This window comes from Leptonychotes weddellii, chromosome 10, assembly GCF_054177405.1.
Source record: "Leptonychotes weddellii isolate Sample4059 chromosome 10, ASM5417740v2, whole genome shotgun sequence".
Taxonomy (NCBI): Eukaryota; Metazoa; Chordata; class Mammalia; order Carnivora; family Phocidae; genus Leptonychotes; species Leptonychotes weddellii.
Window position 1 is genome coordinate 18,169,070 of NC_138378.1, and position 11,981 is coordinate 18,181,050.

Genomic DNA, 11,981 nt, shown 5'->3' on the forward strand with positions numbered 1-11,981 from the left:
TCAAGAGATGAGCGCAGAGCTGGGGCCCATGCATCCCGCCAAGTTCACAGCCAAAGGGAAACGTTCAGCTGGGACAGGACAGACAGAGCAGAACATGAGCACGATCTACATTCACTAGGAAAGGGTCTTGTGGGGAAGCCTCTTCTGATTGCTGCCCTGGCCTCCAACGACACCTGGGCCTCTGCAGTCCCTCCCGCTGGGTGGTTCTCGTCTGCCTGTGCAGTCACGTGTCACCAGCAGCCCAGGTGCCCAAGCATTTGCTGACGGACCGAGTGAGCAGCGCTGGGCCAGGGCCCCTGTGACAGCACCGGCCCGCCCTCGGAAGACCAGCTACAGGACAGCTACCGGCAGAGAAAGCTCCATCTCAAGCCTCCGGGACACCACCACGTCCACCGAGCTTCCGGCACCAACTCCCCTCCCCACTCCCACTGACGCACCTGGCTTCAAAGGAAGCCACCGCAATGCTGGCAGAATTTCACTAAAAACACCTGAAAAGCGACGAGGGGCCTGAGGGAACTGGTTCTGGCAGAGCTCCGCAGGGCCAGTCTGGTGGCCAGGCAATCCGGCTGTGCGGAACCAGGCCAGGACGTGGCTGGCTGACGAGGCTGTGTGCTTGTTCACACACAGGAAGGGCGCCTCAGCCAGGCCGGGACTCTGGCTGCAGCCTCTGACAGCGAAGACCCCTCTCCACCGGGAAGGGCTGCCCCGCAGGAGGTGGGGGCTCCGAGGCAGAGGCGCCACCGTGCTCCCCCCAACCTGTGCACACCCGCTCGCCCAGCCCCATTTGTCGGCTCTCCCATCTGGGAGATCTCCAGTCTCACTGCACATGGGGTGGGTCCCGTACCCTTTCCTCCTCCCACTCCCACAGCAGCTCATCACCATCCACCCTGGTTCTAAATTCAGACTTTACAAAAGTAAGTGTTTCTACCTCTCTACAAAAAGATCCCAATGAGAAACTGGCAAAAATTAGCACCTCTTTAGGACTTTAAACAACATCCCAGTTTGCTCCCCTGAGCTCCTGAGGGCGTATGGTGGCGTGGACCTTGCGTTGGGAGGCTTCCCACGTCCACGGAGCCCCCAGAGCTGCTGGACCGCCAGAGCATCAGGCTTCTTAGCTAACGTCAGGCCCTCTCGCAGAAGAATTCACTAGACCATCTTAAAATACAGACCACGAGTACCACGGGCGGGAGGGAACACATTTACTTGAGGTACAAAGGTTTACGATTATTAACAAGTTACCACTATTATTTACAGGTTTACAAAATGGAAATAAAAATGACATACGTGTTTGGTGCCAAAAGTGGCACATCCAAACTAAGATCAGTACAAAAGTAAAGTTTCAAGCCACGTGTTTTTGAAATAAAGGTCACTGAAACAGTAAGGGGAGAAACCTGCATTGGTCACGTGTTGAAAGGCAATCGCCATCCGGACGAAGAAGCCCTGGGGCGACGACAGAACCAGGGCCTGCTGGGAGGGCCGCCCCGGGTTCTTGCCGATCCCGAGCAAAGAAACAAAAAACAAATATACAAGTTATGTTCCTGAGCTACAGAAGCTTAGCGCCTCTAAACTGTTGTGAATTCCTGTGGTAGAGGGCTCCCGCCAGGGTGTGAACACCTGAGCTCACTAGTGCTCAGCCTGTGGCGGGGGCGGGCCGTGGGGTCAGACGCGCAGAGAAAGCTAAGCCCACTTGTGAGAGCCAACAAAGAACAGTGTCTGTCGTCACCAACCCTCGAGAGTCTCCTGCCACAGACAGGCAGGGTCACGGCGCAGAGGGAAAACCGAAGCTGCTTGGTCTGGGAGCCCCTGCGCCGGCCAGCCACGCCCCTCAGAGATGCGGCGGACACTGCGGGGCCGTCTCACCCGTCCGCAGACACACGCTCGATCACACCCAGCAGCACAGCCGGGGCCCGGCCAGGGAAAGCCAAGGCAGCTCCACACACCTCCCCGTGCACCCTGCCCAGCGCTCCAGCCCGCCGTGGCCAGCTTTCTTCCCCGTGCCCCAGGACGAAGCTGGGCCAGAACCGGGCGCCGGTCAGAAGTGGCATGCTGGGTCGGTGGGGGCGCTGCATGAGCAGAGAGCACGGCCCTGCCCACTCCCACTCTGCCTGGGTGCAGCGCAGCGGGGTGCCCGCTCATGCACGAACGCCCCCGGGATCCCAGCAAGGAACGCAGATGCCGAGGGGAGCGGGAAGGAAGGGGCTAACAAACGGGCTGCGGCCCACTTCAGAGCAGTGGAAGACTCCACGTGAGCCGAGGCCAGCTCGCCGCCCAGGGCCGGGGGACCCCAGTGTGGAGGAGAGGGCTCCAAGTCCCCTGCGGCGGCAGCTGAGCTCTGCTCACTGGTCCTGGACCTTGGCCCTTTTGGCTTTGAGGGACAGGTGCTGCAAGAGAAGAGAAACCATCAGCGTTAGGGGTTGCTCAGACAGAGAGACTGGACTTCAACCGGACCCCCACATCAAAGACCACGCCAGCACTGCCCTCTGGTTCGCACATTCTCGGCAGATGCCGTGCCCCTCAGAAAGCAGTGTGGAGGGGAAGAAAAGCCCAAGGAACCAACAAAGGTGATAGACCTTTGGTAAGGCCCAGCAGCCCAAGGCCCAACCCACCATGGCCGACCCTGGTCACCCAGGGCTCTGCGAGAAGGTGTCAATGGGACACGCTCCCCCTCTGCCCCAGCCCCCAGGACAGCACCACAGCCAAACCCCTGTGCTCAGGGGACTGGGCTCGGGCTGGAAGTCACCTCACGTTTCTATGAATTTCTTATAAATGGTCAAAGAAAGGTACCCTCCCCACAGGAACAAGGAGATCCATCATTTCACCAAGCACCTCCACGTGCAGATACATGTGCCCAGGGCCCTGGCCCCCACGGACCCCCTGGCAAATGCACATGAATAAAGACAAACAGGGAAAGAACACCTCCTAGCACCACCCTTTCCTTTCAGAAACATCGCTCCCTACCAGTATAAAGAACACATGATGCATAACATAATCACGGGCAGCAGATAATAGGATTTAGTGATACAATTATACTTTGTGTTCGAAGATAAAGCCAGAAGTGCTGGAAATCCTAAAGCACACGTTTAAGGCAGAGTATGTAAACAGAAGCTTTTAATAAAGGACCTCTGTTCACCGAATGAGGTATCCCTAGTACCCCCTCAATAATCCTAAGCAAACAACCGAGAGATACGCTAACATGCAGTGGGATCCTCACATGAGGAACTCCCAACCTGACTGCTGGTCCCCAACACGCTCAGTGCCCAACCAACACCCACACACCCACGTGGGCTGAGATAGCAAGGCCACTGCTGATGGGGAACCACAGGCCCTGAAAGAATGCGGGGTGCAGGAGACATAACACACCGTCTAGTACCTGTACCCACTGACAGAGTGAATGTGACACAGGTAGGAAGTCCCTTTCTAACCGTGTGTGCCAGAGAAAGGACCAGTATGGATTCTTGCAAAGGCCCTGGTTAAGAGGGTTTTTCCTAGATCCCAAGGACACCTCTGAGAATCAGGACACAAAATTAAGGACTGGCAGGTGACTCTGAGCAGGCCACCCTGTTCCCTCCAGCTGGGGGTCTTGCTGCATTTCGGTCGTTTCTCTCCTCCCTGCACTTTACCCTAGAGGACCCCTCCAGCTACTGTTAGACACTCTCAGCCCTGCTTGGGCACGGGGCTGATGTCATCGGGCCTGTGCACAGGACCATTTTTGGTGTTCATTTCTGAGAAGAATGCGGAGTATAAACACAGCCAACTCTGGACCATTTCAGGCCTTCATACAGGACGAGAGTAACACTCTGAAAACAACAGCAACGGAAAGTCACGAAAGGTGCCAGGAACAGAGCCAGGGACCCTCTGTGGGCGGGGAGAGGCCACGTGTTCGACAAAGGAGTGTCTACCATACATGGGCGGCCAGTGGGGACTTGCAGGGCTCTTGGGGAAATCCATTCATTCTGACAAGTTAACAGTGCAAGTACCTATGGACTGCTTAGGTAAAAAGGGGCCAAGGTTCTTGGGGGGTTTCGGGGCCCTTGCCCGTACGATGAAGCTGTGGCACCAGACGACTTGTAAGATCCAGGCATCTCTAAAAATACGCGGCTCATAGGCAGTGATGGGAATGGACCAGTGAGTGGGACAACAGGCATCTGGAGAGAAGAGGCCAACGCAGACATCGGGGGTTGTCACTTCCTTCCAACTTCCGGGGCTATTTGCTCTAACTTGGTGGGCCTGAACTGTGGTTTTGAGATGAGAAGGGAAAATGACTCAGCTTCTAGGTTAATCCCGTTCTCCGAGAGTCTAAATGGATGCAAGACAACTTCAGGTTCACCCCCCTCGAATGCTCGCATCCTCCGACTTGAACCACCAGCGCTTCTCAGCTTCCAGTTCTCCTCACTCCTCCTGGACTTCTGAAGTCTGCTGCTTCCCGCCTGAGAGGTTCTGGGGGAAAGACACTCTCTCACTTGAGGTGTGTTCTTGTCAGCCCAACGCAGCACAGACAATACTCTGAATGCGTCTCGGTGCCTGGTGCCTGCAGCTGACCTGGTTTCTAGCTGCAGCATCTGTATGAGGATGTGTGAAGAACTATACAGGCTTCAAACAGTTTCCATCCAACTGGATACAATTTAAATACTTTAAGAAGGTTTTAATTAAAAGGACAATTTCCCCTGACATTCGAGGGAGGAGAAGAGCCTTCCATTTACAGGGTCACAACTCAAATGTTTCCAGGAGTCAAGCAAGTGAGGCTAACAAGTGAAACAGGACCATGGCACCTGGACAGCGTCATTCCCAGCGAGCAGCCGTTCCTTGGCCCCTGCTGATTGCCACCAAGCAGTAACTCGGGCCCAGTGCCAGCAGACTTTCTTTCTTTCTTTTAAAAAAAAAATGTTTTATTTATTTATCTGAGAAAGAGAAAGAGAGAGCAGGAGCAGGGGGAGGGGCAGAGGGACAAGCAGACTCCCCACTGAGCAGGGAGCCCAATGCGGGACTGAGATCAGGATCTGAGCTGAAGGCAGATGCTTCAAGGACTGAGCCACCCAGGCAGCCCTGCCAGCCCCAGTGCTGGCAGACATACCATTTCTTTTAAGAGAAACCTGAAATCCATATTTACTGTGAAATCTCCCAATTTTTAAATGCACCCATCAATCCAAGTTTTGGGTTGAAAACACGGCAGTCTGGTTACAGCCCTGATGAAGTAAGAGGTTTGGACTTTCCTTTCTGGGGTAAACAGTGGTAAAACTGAACGAAGTATCTAAGGCAACTGTTTTCAGGCATTGGGCAACACAGAGCATAGGCAGTAAAAAAAGAAAAAGAACTAATTCAGACTACAGAATACAACCAGCATCGTGGCAGACTTCAATCAAACCGTATCAATAATTGCATTAAGAGTACACTAAACACTCTAATTAAAAACATGATGCAGACCAAACAGAATGAGTCAATGGAAGTTTGTGAACCCTGATTTACCTGTTTTCATGCCAGCCTTCCAAATATAACCACCACTCAATTAAAGATCTTGTTAGAAGAATGTATGGCCTTCCCCACCCATCCCAATGAATAGACCATTTTTTTTGTGAAAATAAAACAACCAAAACTATGCATCTCCTCTGCAAGGCTCACTACCTTGCTGGTCCCACATGAGGGCCTGCCGGGGAAGAAGAGTATACACAGGAATACCAATGCTCGGTAGCACCCACCGCTGGGTAAACCACCTTGGGTGTAAGCTTGCACACCAGTTTATGTTCTTTGTGAGTCAATCTTCATCAGAGAATATTTGTGCCACTCCTTGTGAACATGGCCCAAAGTGTGATAGAATTTCTTTTGAAGAAAGAAAAGCAGAGGGGGAGAGGAAGAGCCGAAGACACATTCTCTTTTTTGTCTTATAAGCTGGAGGGATGCATTTCCAAATGCACTTCACTATGATCAAATAGTATAGTGCTTTCACCCAGAGTGGGGAAGAGATAGGGGAGTGGCCTTTCCACCCCATGCGCTATTGGGGGGAACAAATTTAGGCCATGAAACTGGAGAATCGATGTGCACTTAGAAATATGAAGAGGCAGCTACTAGGTGTTTTGAGGGATAGTCTCTATTCACCCCTACCGTTCCTTGTTGATAGAAGTGTGGAGCCAGCTCCAACAGCCACGCGGATTCGATGGCCGTCACGTCTCTCATGTAATATTTGGAGGTCTGTATAACTTCGTTGTAGATAACCCTGAAACCAGGAGAAAACAGGAGTTTCCTAAACCTTATGGTGAGAACCCAGAACCACAGCAAGCAGGGCTGGCGAGTGTCCCCCTTTCCCAGGGACCTACTGTGTGTGCCGGGGGCTACACTAAACAAATGCACTTCTGCCTCATGACCTGACTGGTGGGTAATAGTGTGTCCACTTTACGGGACAGCTCAGACATGACTTCCAGAACATCTCACTCTCAGTGCAGGACCCTTCTGGATTCTCAGTCTGCATTTACAGAACTCTCAACAGAGCACTGACTTTATTAGAAAATGGAGAAAGAGAAGCGAAGGCTTGCCGGATTCTGAAAAGGGATGGAAATTAACTGTAAAGAGACACAAGGGAACTTTTTAGAGAGATTGAAATACTCTACATCTTATTTGGAGTGTGGGTTACATGGGTGTACACAGTTGTCAATACTCTCACTGTACATAAATTATACCACTACTCACGGAAAAAAAGGAGGGGCGGGGGCCTTGCCTGAGGCTGAGGTAAAAGACACCAAAGAGCCAAGCAGATAATTTCAAATCCCCAGATTCCCAAGTGCACGTATTAGATAGACATCAGTTTCTGAGCTATGTGAAGTGCTGACGCAGGGCTTCCCTAACAACCATAAACACCTGCCACGCTGCCACTATGCGCTCCTGGAAGCTGGCAAACGATCAGCTGCTGAAGTTCGGACCCAGTGGGGGGGGGGCCCTCTGCAGAGGCCGGAGGGGAAGGGTGCTCCCTCACCACCCTAAGGTGATGGGGCTGCTTCAGGACTGGCTCTATTCAGCCATGCTCTCTTTGCCCTTCAGGGCTCCTTGGGAACGAAGCAGGAAAAAAAAGTCTCCCAAATTAAGCAACTCCCAAATTAGTCAACCCAAAGTTGGCAAACTGCTGGGAAAGGATCTAGAACTGAGGTTTGCTTCCCTCTTCCACTCACCCTGCATGGTGATGGACATCAGGCAACATTTCTAAACCCAAAACTGCCTGACCAAGTCTGGCTCCAGCTAAGCAGCTTCTGGATCTGCACAGGTCTTGGAAAGGGTTTCAAGCTTTACCACCCATCAGAACCACCTGGTTCTGGGCTTGTTAAAACAGGACCCCACTCCCAGTTTCTGATTCAGAAGGGCTGGGCGTGGCCTGGACATCTGCATTTCTAACGGGCTTCCAGGTGATGCTGATGCCTGCCTGCAGACCACACTTTGGAAACCACTACTCCAGGACGCCAAGGACCTCACAGTGGACCTTTCTGCCCTCTCTCTCTTCTACCATTATCTCCCCTCCCCAGGCCCGCACTCTCTCCTCCGCTTTCTCCACCGATCTGTGGGGAAGAACCAGTTGTTGTTTTTAAATTTTCTAATCCACTGTGAGAGCAATATTTTTCTAAAACACAATACAAATGAATTACTAGAAAAATGAGATTTCAAGAAGACATACAAAAGACAGGCTCCAATTTATTACCAAATTGGGCAGCAGACAAAAATTTAACTGAATGAAGTGTTATTAAAAGGTCTAAATGCCTCCTAACTTGTGTGTGCGTCTCTTCACAGGCACGGCCCCAGACTTGCCCCATCTCACAGACCACCTTGGGGTAGCCTGGGCCCGCTGCACCAAGGACTCCCCACTTCCCAGACAGGAGCTTCCCTCACCTTCCGTGCCTTCACTTCTGCTCCTGCCTCAGTGTGTATTCCCTCCACATCCCTTTCTGCCTGAAAACTCCTGTCTGCAGGCCCCAGAGCAAATGTCATCACCTCCACGAAGCCAGCTCTGACTCTCCCTGGCACGTGAGGTACCAAGCTCAGTGCTTTACACCCCCCACACCAGGTCCTTCTCCTGAGCTGCTGGAATCTGTCTGAATGTGTGTCTCCATCAGGACTGTGGCCCAGAACCCCAATCCACCTCCACATCGCTGTGCCCAGTGTAGGGTTTAGGACCTAGTCTGTGGGTGAGGATGAAAGTTTGCCGAGTACATGAGTGAGGAGAGGAATATCCCCATTTGTGTAAGGAAATCTTTGATAAGAGCAGAAATTGTAGATGACTCAGCATAACAAAGTCAACAAACGTGTATGCCAGGCGCTGTGCCAGGCCTGGGGACCCGGGGATGAACAAGAACCAGGCCTTGCCTTCTGAGCAGTTACAAGGCTCAGAAGCAGGCGGTGGCTTACCAGCGAGGCGGCTTCTCTGCATAGAGGACCGAGGCAGGGTGGATATGCAATTCATGATCGTCACGGATAGTCCTTGCAAACAGAAGAATTTTATCTGAAGTCAGCCTGAAATACTTAGAGCGGGACTCTTCCACAGATGTGTTTCATATTATCAAAAAATGCATGCAGATGGTACTTCACTCCAACAAACTATTCTCTCCATCTTCTCTAGTGCCCTGGTTGACCCCTCGCCCACTGCCACCCCAGAAGTCAAGAACAAATCATACAAAAAACAGCATGTGGCTATTCAGGAAAAAACATGGAAAATATACTGCTCTGCCCATTTTCATGTTTATCTTCCATATGTTCTCTTTCAAAAAAATTTCCTTAGGGACAGAAATAACACATATGGTGACCTGTATAAACTTTTCTATTGAATAGAAAAATAAAAATGTTTCTATTTAAAATTAAATAGTAAAGATAAAGGCTATGGAGGACATAATAATAGGGGGAAGAGAAAGCTCAGTATTAAGACTATCCATGTCTCTCACATAATATTTCAAATTTCAACTCAGATTAGATTCAATTTAATTCAAAAAATAATTACCGAGCACACAACTATTGGTAAGATCAGATCACAAGAGAACATCAACAGATTAGGATGCTGCTGCCCAAACCCTAATTATGGGGTGTTTCTGTGGGTGCCAGGGACCTGTGTGTCAGGGAATCGCTTCAAGCACCATGAGTGAGCCCATCTCCAGCTCTGTGATAAAATCAGCACCCCAGGGTCCTGGCTGTGCTACCAGGTGGCCTGAGCTGATCGACACTGAACTTTTGCTTCAAAGGGACTGACATAAGCCGACTTCCCCTCAGAAAACAGGAATGTAGTATTCTTTGAGAGGAAAAGGCTAATGACAAAATAATACATGAAGGAAATGCAAAGAAAAGCTGGGGAGGAAGCCTTGGGGATGACTTCCGTATGAAAGAACAGATGCACTTTTAAACAGGCACGGGTGACGCTCTGGACCAGAATGAGCCGAGGCCCTGAGGTTAATAGGAGGGCACGGGTGACCAGTGATTTTCTCCCCAGAAAGTGGAAATGGAAGAAATGGGCTGTGGTCTGTGGCAGGAGGCACATCCAGCACATGAAGAAACACTTGCCAACATACAAAGATGGCAACTATGGCCACAACTTCCCACAGGTCTCAAGAAACAAAATGAACTGCCGGGGTAGTTTCTCCAAGAAAGATCATCTCTAATGGTCCTTTCCAGTTCTATTATTCTGTTATTAGAATGGAAATATTTCCAGCCTCCAGGCTTGTAATTATCATCCTTCCACAACATACGGATGAGCTGAATATTTGAGAATCATTTCCATCAAGTTAAGATATTATGCTGAAAGCTATGTAGTTAACCTCAACTCATCTTTGGAAGGAGATAAAGAAAACCTATTTAACTTAATTGCTGTACTTTCCTGGCACATCAGCTTTCTATGGGGTTTGGATCATTTTTAAGATTTCTCCTTTAACAAATGCCTTCACAAAGTATCATGTTACCTATAAGCTCCAGTAGAATGAAACCTTGCTGCATTTGCGAAGAATCCTGAAACAATGCACCTCAGGACTGGATCCGGATCACCTGCACAAGGCAGCAAACAGAGTGACGGGTAAGCCCCTTGCCTGCCCTATGCTCTGCGTGCTCAAGCTTGTGCAGTGAGGCCCCAGCCCAGGCTGCTTCAAGCCACCTCACAAAACTCTCCTGAACCAGCCCCAGCCCCGTGCCTCCCGGTGCTGGATGCCTGCCCTGGCACCATCTATGGCTGTTGAAGGAAGCTGGACTGTTCCTTTAACTCAGGATGCCCCAACCCCACCAGGCCACAGGGTGACAGGGGAAAGGCCGGGCACCAGAACCCGAGAGAGCACACCACGGGCTGGCCAGTGACCCCAAGAACTCCTTTTTAGGAGAAAATCTTAGGTTTCTTCCGTAAGACACATTATTTCTGTGGTTATAAGCTACAGCACGTAATTCTTCGCCATTTTTCAAATGCCCCATTTTAATTGATGTCTGTATTGCTACAGTAAACATCTTCCAAGGATAGAGCCCAACCATTTATTAGATGATTTTCACAGGATACATTCTAAATGATCACGCAAAGGACAATGTCATGTGTGTGGCTTAACATACTGCATTTCATCAATTCTAAGACTCACTCTTTTTTCCCCCTTTAACTCACTGAAATCAGGACAGCATTTTGTAATTATAACTGGCAGTACTTTTTTTCTTAGTGGTGCATAAAATAACAACGTCAGCGTCACCACATTCTTACTGGCAATGATTTGGCTACAAGGTACCCCTTCTATTACTGTACATTTATCAATTACTATCTGTGTTTCTTCTTTTCTGAGTTTTCTGTTCTTCTGCCCATATATCAACTTGGAAACTCTTTTTTTTTTAAGCGTGTTAAATGAACTCATTCTATGATAAGGTTTTTAATTTTTCATCTCTTGTCTGCTAAAAATATTTTTACTATTTGCTTTTTCTTTAACATCTTGAAATTTTAAATCTGTACATAATTTATTGTGTTTCCATAATTTTCTCTATTGTTTCTCAGCACAGAACTGATAAATCTCAAATCTACATTTCTAACCACAACCTGATCTAAGATTCAGTCTCTTCTCTCCAGCTGCTACCCAAAAGAAACTTCTCTGGAGAACATACATTCTTATTAGGGGGATATCGCTTCCAAAGGGATGAAAACTGGCTCTTGGGAGCAGGAAAGGGGGGATATCTTAGATACTGCCATGGCTGTGGCCCACCAAGGCTCAACCCTACTTTACAAAACCGTATTTTCCTTCATGTTTAATTTCTCTCGTTAGGAAGAATTTAAATTTAATGTCACTTTTCTCCTGAGTGAGAGGTTGATAATGAAAAACAGGATAAGAAACACAGATAGAGAAGTAAGGCTGTCATCTGTCTGTTAGATGACAAGCACTAGATGAGCTTCTCCCCAGTCAGCTGCCTTTGGAAGCTTCCCCGTTTCTATCAATGACACCAACTTTACCCAATCACCCCGGTTTCGACTCTCCCCTCTCCCGTGAGCTTCTTCATTCATCAATATTCTGAGCATCTGATATGCCCCTCACCCAAGCACCTGTCTCCACAGCCTCCCTGCCCTGTGCTTGCTAGTGCAACCAGGCTGCTGGACTGGACCTGGCCACCACTCGAGGCCTGCTCTACAACCTCCCAGGCCCAGCCCCACTGGCTTCCCTCCTCCTTGCATTCCTATTACATCCACCACCCGTTTGCCTAAAGCACTGACGGGTCTACTCCTCTAACTTCGAAGAGAGCTGAAGACCTCACACTGTAGCACTCTGTCTACCTGCATCCATCTCTCCCTTCACTGCACTATTTCCTAAGAGAACCATGTCTTGGCCATTTTGTAATCACTTTCTAGTAGGATAGAAGCAAAAATAAGGCTGAAATGGCAGGAATGAAACTGCCTGAGTTCAAGTTCTGATTCCACCACACACTGTGTAACCTTCAGCAAGTTTCTCTTTACCTCTTCGCCCATTGGTCTCATCTATAGATAGGGATATGAGCGGCATATATTCACTGCATCGGTG

The 11,981-nt window shown here is 49.7% G+C and overlaps 1 protein-coding gene across 3 annotated transcripts in view; it reads right to left on the reverse strand.

The window, feature by feature from the left end:
- Positions 1-966: 966 nt before the first annotated feature.
- The window catches only part of DHX35 (DEAH-box helicase 35), a 65,101-nt gene continuing 54,086 nt past the window's right edge, over positions 967-11,981 (reverse strand). For 2 of the 3 annotated variants that reach the window (XM_081832800.1, XM_081832799.1), the window contains exons 19-22: positions 9,915-9,996; positions 8,380-8,451; positions 6,097-6,208; positions 2,388-4,437 (exon numbers count right to left, since the gene is read on the reverse strand). In XM_081832800.1, coding sequence (XP_081688926.1) covers positions 4,390-4,437; positions 6,097-6,208; positions 8,380-8,451; positions 9,915-9,996 — 314 coding nt within the window. In that variant the 3' untranslated portion in view covers positions 2,388-4,389. The other variant, XM_006734349.3, reaches the window with a different exon arrangement.